General features: G+C 39.8%; 1 protein-coding gene across 4 annotated transcripts in view; it reads right to left on the bottom strand.

Annotated features, from left to right (window-relative positions):
• Positions 1 to 839: 839 nt before the first annotated feature.
• Positions 840 to 11368, bottom strand: part of HGD (homogentisate 1,2-dioxygenase) — a 55816-nt gene continuing 45287 nt past the window's right edge. For all 4 annotated transcript variants that reach the window (XM_033211096.1, XM_033211097.1, XM_033211093.1 and 1 more), the window contains exons 13-14: positions 6983 to 7164; positions 840 to 1190 (exon numbers count right to left, since the gene is read on the bottom strand). In XM_033211096.1, the coding sequence (XP_033066987.1) occupies positions 1041 to 1190; positions 6983 to 7164 (332 nt within the window). In that variant the 3' untranslated portion in view covers positions 840 to 1040. The remainder of the gene's footprint in view (positions 1191 to 6982; positions 7165 to 11368) is intronic.

Raw genomic sequence — 11368 nt, 5'->3', positions numbered from 1 at the left:
CCATCATATTTCTGTTCATATTTGCCTGTCTTTTCACACCAGGAGACTCAAATCAACCCACATCCAAAGTCTTAGGCAGCACAGTACTCTGGGAGGGATGCTGACCATAGGAAGGGAATTGGTAGGTACAGCTTTTCACACAGTGGAAATTTTTGTCATGGCCTTGTACTTGGACCTTGATTTTCTTTGGCCCTTATCTCTCCAGACTGTGAGCTCCTTAAGGGGAGAGCCTGCTTCTTTTTATTCAACCCTCCATCCCCAGCATCTTCGTCTGTAGCTGGTAGTAAGGACTCAACGTGTGGTTACCGAATGGACTGATAAATGAGTGAAGAGTAGGATAACTAACTCTCCTGGTTTGACCAGGACTGAGGGGTTTCCTGGGATGCGGGTCTTTCAGTGAAAAAATTGATGTAGTCCTGTACAAACTGGGACAGTTGATCACCCTAAGAAAATGAGTGGTTCTCACTTCTTGGTGGCTGGTGTTCTTCTCCAGTATCATCATATTGGCTGCTACATGACTACCAAGATTAGACAACCTATTAGCCTGGTTCCTTATCCATTGAAAGCTGGATGTCTGAAGCGCTCATGATCCCCTAAATTTCCCCATGTCTGGATTGGCTCCTAAGAGCTTTGCCTTACCTCCAGTCTCAGCTCATGGTCTTAATGCTTGGCCTTATGGCCTGGTCTTGTGATATCTAGCACATGCCTGGACTTGTGCTCCTAGAATGAAGGCCTTCAGGCCAACCACATGGGAAAAGACCCTGGGGCTTGGTTCAATCTTAGCAAGACTTACCTGACCTGCTAGGTTTGTTTCATCAAGACCTGATTATGACAATCACTACTTCCACAGAACACCAGCAAGTTTATTAATTAAGGTGACAGCCATAGAACTTTGCAAATGCGTTTCCGCAAAAGTTCTGAGTTACTTGACTATGAAAAGTCAGTTTTCATTTTAACCAACCCCCACCCCCAATACTACCAGAAAGCATAAGATTCTGAAGAAACCTTCACAAATCTATTATGTTAGCAATGTTCCAGTCTCAATTAGGTTCTGTTGGATTCCTGGAATTGGGAGTGAAGTGGCTCTTGAGTGGCTCCCAGCACTTGTAGTAGTTCTCATCCAAACACCTGGAGGCCTTGAGTCCCCACTTGGTGACCGCTAGACTTAGAGATGATTCAAACATAAATGCCTAGAGGAAGTGAGGATGGAAATGAGAAAAAAGAGGTGATATAGATAATAAACACGTTTGATTAGATGTCAACAGAAGGTATGGGTAGGTAAAATCTTCCAATAACAAATCAAAGATTTGTGTGCTAGCATGGTGAGGAGAGCAGACTACAAATGGTAGGGCCCTGAGTTGTGGCTCTGGCCCTACCATTTGTAAGCTGATGAGACCTGGTACAAGACCCTTAACTTCTCAGGGCCTCAATTTTCATTCTGTAAAATAAAATTCAGCCCTTAAGCTTCACATTGTCTTCACGGTATTAGGGAACTAAGTCTGCTAGATCCAAGGGCAGACGTAGGAGAATCCTGGGAATATCCATCTTCTCAGGGACTTCATTTCCTGTGGCTATGTCCTTGTGAGGAAAGGCATACTTCCCATTTTACAGAGGAGGAATTAAGGCTGAGAGCTGGGAAACAACTTGCTTAAGGCGACAAGTCGTGGCAGAGCTGGGATTTGAGCCTGTCTTTTCAAGACACTGACCAAAAGATGGGCTGGGAACAAGAAAAAAGAGGGAGTCCAGGGGGAGAGGGAGGTGAAGGAAATGGCAGGAATGGCTGTAGCACTTTTAAAAGTCATATCTCAGAAGTGTCTGAAAGGTGGATGTTTCACTGTCAGGAGGTTTTTGTCCACAACAGAAAGAATATGCAAATACTCTGTGCATCTTAGACATTACAGCTTCATCAATTGCTGATTTTTCTTACCGAACATGGCTTTAAAAACAAAACAAAACAAAACCCCAAAACCAAACCCTACAATTCTTATATGCTCACATTTGGAAATTTGTAAAATATAGGCAGGCAAAAAGAAAATAACAGAATTATCTTGTGCCACAACCCAAAGCACCCACATTAATGTTTGGGCTCTAATATACATTAACTTCTTTTTGCCTAAAACAATGGATATGAGTATCCCTGCCTGAATTCCTGTGACAGACTTGATGGAAAGACTGGATGAGATCATATGGAAGTGCTATGCAAGTTATACAGCACTATTCAAGATGCAGAAAAGGCTTTCAATAAAATTCAGTATATCTTCATGTTAAAAACTCTCAATAAACTAGGCATTGAAGGAACATATCTCAGAATAATAAGAGCCACCCATGACAAACCCACAGCCAGCATCATACTGAATGGGGAAAAGCTGGATGCATTCCCTTTGCAAACCAGCATAAGACAAGGATGCTCTCTCTCACCACTCCTATTCAACATAGTCTTAGAAGTCCTGGCAAAGAGCAATCAGGCAAGAGAAAGAAATAAAGTGCATCCAAATAAGAAGAGAAGAAGTCAACCTATCCCTGTTTGCAGATGACCTGATTCTATATTTAGAAAACACCATAGTCTTGGCCCAAAAGCTACTTCAACAGATAAACAACTTTCAGCAAAGTTTCATGATACAAAATCAATATACAAAAATCACTAGCAGTCCTATACACCAACAACAGTCAAACTGAAAGCTAAATCAGGAATGCAATTCCATTCACAACTGCAACAAAAAGAATAAAATACCTAGGAATACCCCTAACCAGAGAGGTGAAAGCTCTCTACAATGAGAATTATAAAACACTGCTCAAAGAAATCAGAGATGACACAAACAAATGGAAAAACTTTCCATGTTCATGGATAGGAAAAATCAATATCATTAAGATGACCATACTATCCAAAGCAATGTAAAGATTCAATGCTGTTCATATCAAAATACCAGAGACATTCTTCACAGAACTAGGAAAGACTATTTTAAAATTCATATGGAACGAAGAAAGAGCCCAAATGCCCAAGGCAATCCTAAGCAAAAAGAACAAAGCAGGAGGCATCATGCTACCCAATGTCAAAGTATACTACAGGGCTACAGTAATCAAAACAGCATGGTAATGATACAGAAACAGGCACATAGACCAACGAAACAGAACAGAGAGCCCAGAAACAAGGCCGCACACCTATAACCATCTGATTTTCAATGAAGCTGACAAAAACAAGCAATGGGGAAAGGACTCCATATTCAAGAAATAGTGCTGGGACAACTGGCTAGGCATATGCAGAAGATTTAAACTGAACCCCTTCCATACACCATATACAAAAATCAACTCATCATGGATTAAAGACTTAAACGTAAAACCCCAAAACTATAAAAACTATGGAAGAGGACCTAGGCAAAACCATTCAGGACATAGCCATGGGCAAAGATTTCATGACAAAAACATCAAAAGCAATTGGCAACAAAAGCAAAAATTGACAAATGGGATCTAATTAAACTTAAGAGCTTTTGCACAGCAAAAGAAACTACCAACAGAGTAAAGAGACAACCTACAGAATGGGAGAAAATGTTTGCAAATGACGCATCTGAAAAATGTCTAATATCCAACATCTATAAGGAACTTGAACAAATTTACAAGAAAAAATAAACAACTCCATTAAAAAGTGGGCAAAGGACATGAACAGATGCTTTTCAAAGGAAGACATACATGCAGCCAACAAGCAAATGAAAAAAAGCTCAATATCACTTATCATTAGAGAAATGCAAATCAAAACCACATGAAATACCATCTCACACCAGTCTGAATGGATATTAGTAAAAAGCCAAAAAATAACAGATGCTGCTAAGGTTGCAGAGAAAAGGGAACACTTATACACTGTTGGTGAGAGTGTAAATTAGTTCAACTACTGTGGAAGGCAGTGTGGTGATTCCTCAAAGAGCTAAAAAAAGAACTGCCATTCTACCCAGCAATCCCATTTCTGGGTATTTACCCAAAGGAATGTAAATCATTCTACCATAAAGACACATACATGCAAATATTCATTGCAGTACTATTCTCAATAGCAAAGACAGAAAATCAACTTAATACCCATCAAGGGCAGCCTGAATAAAGAAAATGTGGCATATATATATAGACATACATATAGACATTTGTCAGATGCGTCATTTGCAAATATTTTCTCCCATTCTGCAGGTTGGCTATTTACTCTGTTGGTAGTTTCTTTTGCTGTGCAAAAGCTCTTAAGTTTAACTAGATCCCGTTTGTCAATTTTTGCTTTTGTTGCCAATTGCTTTTGATGTTTTTGTCATGAAATCTTTGTCCATGCCTATGTCCTGAAAGGTATTGCCTAGGTCGTCTTTCAGAGTTTTTATGGTTTTGGGTTTTACATATATATACACACACAGACACACATACATATATATGTGTATATACATACATACATATATATGTGTTTATATATACACATACACATATATGTATGTATATATATAATGGAATACTATGCAGCCATAAAAAAGAACAAGATCATGTATTTCTCAGGAACACGATGGAGCTGGAGGCCATTATCCTTAGCAAACTTAGAAGAACAGAAAACCAAATATTGTATGTTCTCACTTCTAAATGGGAGCTAAATGATGAGAACTCATGGACACAAAGAGGGGAACAACAGACACTGGTGCCTACTTGAGAGCAGAGGGTGGGAGGAGGGAGAAAATCAGAAAAAATAACTATTGGGTACTATTTAGTACCCGAGTGATGAAATAATCTATACAATAAACCCCTGTGACATTAGTTTACCTATATAACAAATCTGCACATGTACCCCTGAATCTCAAATAAAAGTTAAAAATAAAAAAAAAATATGTAAAAGAAAAAAATGAATAAGACCTAGCATTTGATAGCATAACAGGGTGATTATAGTCAATAAAAATTTAATTGCACCTTTTAAAATAACTGAAAGAGTATAGTTGGATTGTTTGTAACACAAAGGATAAATGCTTGAGGTAATGGATACCCCATTTATCCAATGATGTGATTATTACATATCATATGCCTGTATCATAATATCTCTTTTTTATTTTTTTATTTTTTTATTTTTTATTTTTTTTGAGATGGAGTCTCGCTCTGTCACCCAGGCTGGAGTGCAGTGGCGCGATCTCGGCTCACTGCAAGCTCCGCCTCCCGGGTTTACGCCATTCTCCTGCCTCAGCCTCCTGAGTAGCTGGGACTACAGGCGCCCGCCATCTCGCCCGGCTAATTTTTTTGTATTTTTTTAGTAGAGACGGGGTTTCACCGTGTTAGCCAGGATGGTCTCGATCTCCTGACCTCGTGATCCACCCTACATACTTATTATGTATCCATAAAAATAATAATAAGTAATAAAAATTTTAAAAAGCACTATTCAGACATAAGGATCATTATGGCTATTCCTATTGTCTCTTTGCTGGCTGCTTCTTAACAGCCTCTCCATTTGGCTGGATTAACAAAAGCCCCATCCAGCTGACTTTGAAGATGGTATTGTATCAAGTTAATCACTCCAAACAAGAATAAGGATAAGGCATATAGATAGACCTGGGTCTGAATTATACAATGGGAAATGGTGAGGACGACCAAAAGTTAGGTCTCGGTAAGATGTTGGACCCTTCGTCCTCAGGTATTCTGGCTCCTTGATACCCAGGGTCTCCCATCCTAATAGGAGAGCTCTTTCTCACTAGTAATTCAAAGCATTGCTCCTCAGAGAAACAGCCCTGTCCTATGCCTCACTGTTGTAAAACACAGCTCCCTCATAACATTGACCACCCAAAGCCAAATTGGGGCACCAAAGGTTATTGAGTGGCAACTCTGGAAGAGCTTCCAGGAATGCACCTCCAGGAGACTTTAGAGGTAATAGCTTAACTGAGACTGCCAAACTGCATCTCATTGAGATGTAGGGGTTCTACAGAAACTCCATAGAGGCCCTTGAAAGGGGAAATAGGGCCAAAGCAAGCAAATGGGACTCTCTACACCCTCCTTTTGCAGAGGAGCTCCACCAACTCTGGCTCCAGGGTTGGGACTGAAAGCAAACTGCACTGGACAGATGGACAGATAATGCTCACTGCTTAGGGTAGTTTGCAAGCATGAAGCAGGCAAGTCTGTGCTATGGATTTTAAACCAGGTAGCATTTCAAGGCATTTATTTTAAAAAGTAAAGCAAATTTGCATGTGATTTAGCATAAAATTACTCCCCGTGGACCATAAACTCTTATCTCGAAGAATGCAAAAATAAAATCAAGCACCGCAGCCAACTGCAATTGTGTTCAGCCTCAATGTTTACAGACTGACACAGGAGGAATACAAAACAGGTTTTAAATCCCATCAGTTGCATCCATGCCAAAGCAGAGCAAAGAAAAATGAAAAAAACAGCTGAGAATTGCTTCTTACAAGCCCTGACTATAGTGAGGCAAGGGCTTTTTGACCCTCCTTGGCTTGAAACATGTGCTGAAGGTGACATCCTGCCTCCGCTACTATTGTGGCCCTGGAGGATTACTTCAAAAAGCAGAAGACTCTGAGACATAGCATATTCCTAGGGCTGCATATGGATACAGGAAGAGGCTTCACATAGTATTAATAATATTGCCTTACATTTGAATAGTGTTGGACAGTCTGTTAGGTTAACTTATAGCCATCTGCTGGCTGGATACTATATCAATTTTATAGATGGGGAAAATGAAACACAGAGAAGCTAAGTGAGTTGTTCACGATCACACAGGAACCAAGAGATGGGATCTGAACTCAGAACCCATGTCTGACTCCAAGTCCGAAGATCTTTCTACACCACCACAACAGAAGTCTAGCATATACACAAGGATGTGTGTATATATACATGGAAATGTACTTATGCAGTCATGTAACTCTCCCCCTTTTGACTCCTCCTCTGTGACTTTGGAGAAATGAAAAATGGCCACCTCTCTCAGCAAGGGTGGGGAGTTCAGAGTCCGCCGGAATCTGGCAGTTAACGTACTTACCATGGTGCCATCGGCAATCCTCTCAGGTGCCAGCTTGGCCTTGCTGGCCTTCTCAAAGCAGTCAGCATCAGGTCCATGGGGGGTCATTGTGCTGTGCAGACTGCCTCCACCTGGCAGGAACCCACCTTGCTTTGCCTCATAGTGACCTCGGATGAGTCCCATGAACTCACTCATGCAGTTCCCTGGGAAGGTTGAAGCAGGATTATTTTTATTATCCAAGGCAAGACCAGTAAAACACAAAGATCCCTTAAGCATTATTTCTGCAGAATTCCAAGAACATAGGAGAAACTAATAAATTGTATAGGATTAATAAAGAATGTGGATTGACAGAAGAACAATCACAAAACATTCATATTGGCATTCTTGGCAGCCATGGCTCTACTCTATGGCCATGTGGATTACCAGAGGTCTTGAGTTCCACTATCTGACAGGAATCAGGCTAGATCTAAAGAAAATCAGGGCCCAGAGAAGACAATAATAATTAAAATGCTAGTCATAATAAAGAGTGAATGTACTCTATCATGTAAGCTTATAAGCCCTCTATCAAAGTTATCTTATCTCCCAGATCATAACCCTTTCCCAAGCAGCTCCACTGTAGGACACAGCAACACCATATTTCTAATTCCCAATCTAGAAGGCTTAGATTGGGTGTGTGTGTGTTTTGATGGATGATGATGTAATGAAAAGAACTCCAGACTTAAAGTCCATTATCAGATGATAATCTGTGTGAAAGAATCTTGGTATGTGTATAAAACAGACTATAAATGCTATTTATTATAACAAATATTATCTTCTATAGATGAATCTGTTATCCTCTTGTTTTTCTGTTCTTCAAAATGTCTTCTGGATTTGTTTTTATTTTTTCTATTTCCATTGATACCCTATTCATAGAGTCCTAAATCTTAAAATTGGAAGGGATCCTTACTTCTACTCAATGTAGAAGAAATTTCTTTCTCTTTCCTGATAACCTCCTGGGCTCTGCCTGGATGTGAATGGAAGCTTTCCACTCTACAAAGCATATTATATTATTGAAGAGCTCTGTGTGTAAGAAAGCTCTTATATTAAATGGAAATTTGCTTTTATATGAGTTAAATTCATTGGTCCTAGTTGTGCTTTCTAGAGTTACACAAAATTTAACAAAAATCACCATGCTTCCACTCTTCCAATCTTATGCTGCTGTTGAAATAAAGTTATTTATTAGAGTAGCAATACAGTAGAGCAGGAATTAAAGAAATATAACACCTGAGCAAATTTAAGTGTCTTTGCATCTCAAACCACACATCTACTCACCCATTCATTCATCTGTCCTTTTCCCACTTCACCCATCTGCCCATCCAGCCAGCCAGCATATATAATTAGATACTGTGCTGGGTACCATGAGACAGAGATGAATAAGAAATAGCTTTTAAAGCTACTTAAAAAAGAATTAACTAACAACAACAACAACAACAACACAGCCTTTAAAGCTACTCATAGTCTGTCCTGTGAGAGTACTGAGAGTGCAAACCAAGGACGGAGTAGAGAGATGTGGCAGTGGCAACCCTTACAAAATTACACTGGACAGGATGCATGCCTGCCCTCTTGCTTACACGTGCAGTATAACCAAGTGCCAAACGCTTTTATAATTTACTAAGCAACCACACTCACCCTGCTCAGAAACAGAAAGCTACTGCAGGCCCCTACAAAGTGAGTGAGAGTTTGTGAGCTCCTGCTGAAGAGGGAGACCCAGAGACCATAGCTCTACTTGTTTCTCTATGAAGTGGAAATACAGAAAAAGCAGCAAATGTAAGCATAAAGTGTCTATGTTTTAAAAACAGTTCAGCTCATGACTTAAATTTGGTGTCACGCTCCTTGCTCTAGTATGTGTCCTCAGGGTCACCTTCATGGCTTAATTTTAAGAAGAGAGCAAAATAGAATTCAGCTTTGATCTGAATATGAATTTAGATAGCAATGAGCTTGGTGATGACATTTCTATATCATTTTCTATATTTCAAAGGACAGTGGGACGATAGACCTTGCCTTTCTGATTAAAGCTGAATCTAGTTGACTAAGGCACATGAAGATGACCGGAGGCAATATTTCTATAGAAATAATTATCCATTTTCTCTTATAATAAAGTCACATCAAAGTAGCAAAGATTTTGAGTATTGCCAAGGCAATATTTTTAACATCTCTGGAAAACTCTTTTCTAACCTGGGGTTCTGTGGTTTTTTCCAACTAACTCAGAGCACCCATACCTTTATAAGATCTACCCTGGGACCAAATTTATTTTGAGAGTCATTAAAAAACTACAGGAGGCATCTCTCAAGGTTATTTGTGTCAGGAAGTCTGAACTACAAATAAAAATTAAGGAGTGGGTTGAGACCCTATAGCACAGTAGCAAACTTGTCTAAATCAGATGACTCTATTATTCCTCCACCTAGGGCCGGGGACATGCCCTAGGTCAGTATTTCTCAACAAGCAGTCTGTAAACTTCCTTCATCAGAATCCCGACTTGCCAGTGAAAAAATGCAGATTCTGGCCAGCCACGGTGGCTCACACCTGTAATCCCAGCACTTTGGGAAGTCAAGGCAGGTGGATTGCTTGAGTTTAGGAGTTCGAGACCAGCCTGGGCAACATGGCGAGATCCCATCTGTGCTAAAAATGCAAAAAAATTAAAAAATTAAAAAAAAAAGCCAGCTGTGATGGTGCACACCTGTGGTCCAAGCTACTCAGGAGACTGAGCAGGGAGGATCACTTGAGCCTAGTGGGTGGAGGTTGCAGTGAGCTGAGATTGTGCAACTTGCACTCCAGCCTGGGTGACAGAGCGAGACCCTGTCTCAAAAAAAAAAAAAAAAAAAAAAAAAGGCAGATTCAGCATCACTTGGGAATTTGTTAAAAATGCAGATTCTTAGGTCCTATCCCAGACCTACTGAAGCAGAAATTCTGAGGATGGAGCCCAGTAATCTGTGTTTTAATAAACCTTCCAGCTGACTCTGACACATGGTAAAATGTAAGAACCACTACAGGCACACAGAGTAACCCCAATAAAAGAACAAGAGTGAAACAGTGAATTATTAAGGAGTAGCATGTGAAGTACAGACTATAAGCCAGGGCAGTTTTCTCTCCTTGACAACAGACTTGTAGGTCACTAACTTCCAGGAGGAGAAAAGTTAGAGTCCTTAGTAGGCTTGACATTTTTTAGAAAGGACTTATGATGCTATTCACAAAATAGCTGGTGTCTTTGCAGTGGTAACTGATTGTTTTCTTTTCTCTACCATGATGGTGTCACCTGAAAAGGGGGATGCTGGCATTTGACTATGGAGTGGCCTTCATCTGTCCTGAGGGCCTTCATTCCTGATGCTATAAGATAGCTAAATTGGCCATTCAGTGCACTGTTGTTTTCTGTTGAGCCCTGACACCTGGGAACTGGTATATATAGAGAGGGACCTAATATAAACAGAAGGCCCTGGAGTTTACTAAAGAAAGGAATTTGTTTTCTAGAATGTCCCAGGTGGAATGCCTCTTAGAGTCTTTCCAGAAGTCTATGTACAAAAAAATGCACACTCCAGGAAGTAGAATTGCACATTGACCTTTGATTGGATTTTCAGCTAGCTATTGCACAATTAAAAATGTCAACCTCATTAGGTACAGCCACGAAGTACTTTATTTATTCTTGTTGACACATTCACTTATTAAATAAATATTTTATTAGAAGCATGCTATATATCAGGTACTATGCTAGCCATACCAGTTAGTAGTTATGAGTGTTTGCTTTGGTGTCAGACAGCCTGTAATTAAATCCTGACTCTACACTTAACTTGCTGTGAGTCCTTGAGAGAGTTACTTAATCCCTCTTGTGTCAGTTTAATTTTCTGAAAAAAGGGGCGGGGGGGACAATAATACTACTTGTCTCTTACAATTATTATAAACACTTCATGAGTTAGTTTTTTAAAAAACTTGTAACAGGGCCATAGAAATTGGCCAATAACTATTAGGTGCTAAGAATAATAATATTAATAAAATAAAAATAGTAGATTTGTTAGGTCTTGTACTAGGCAACAAATATTCTGCAGAAACTCTTTCCAGAATAGAGTCCATTTTCTAATGTAGGCTGCAGTCTGCTTTGCCCTGCCAAAATAATTGGAGAATGCACATTTCTGTCTTTCTCTCTTTTTCTTTCTCTGGTTCTCTGAACTAGACTTAGGTGATGAACTTTCCCAAAACAACAGACTAACAATTTCCCCAGCATTCCCCAAAACAAAACATCTAAAATGTGAGGAAACTTGTTTAGAAGCCTTTCTAACAAGGCTTCTAAACTTTACCAGCCTTTCTGCCTCTTACAGGGACAGAGAAACCGGGAACCAGGCTCAGAGTCAATGCATCACTATTGATATAATTTGGATG

The sequence above is a fragment of the Trachypithecus francoisi genome, unplaced genomic scaffold, assembly GCF_009764315.1.
Source record: "Trachypithecus francoisi isolate TF-2019V2 unplaced genomic scaffold, Tfra_2.0 Lachesis_group0, whole genome shotgun sequence".
Lineage (NCBI taxonomy): Eukaryota > Metazoa > Chordata > Mammalia > Primates > Cercopithecidae > Trachypithecus > Trachypithecus francoisi.
Note: the sequence above shows the minus strand (reverse complement) of the source record. Positions and strands in the feature narration are given on the sequence as shown.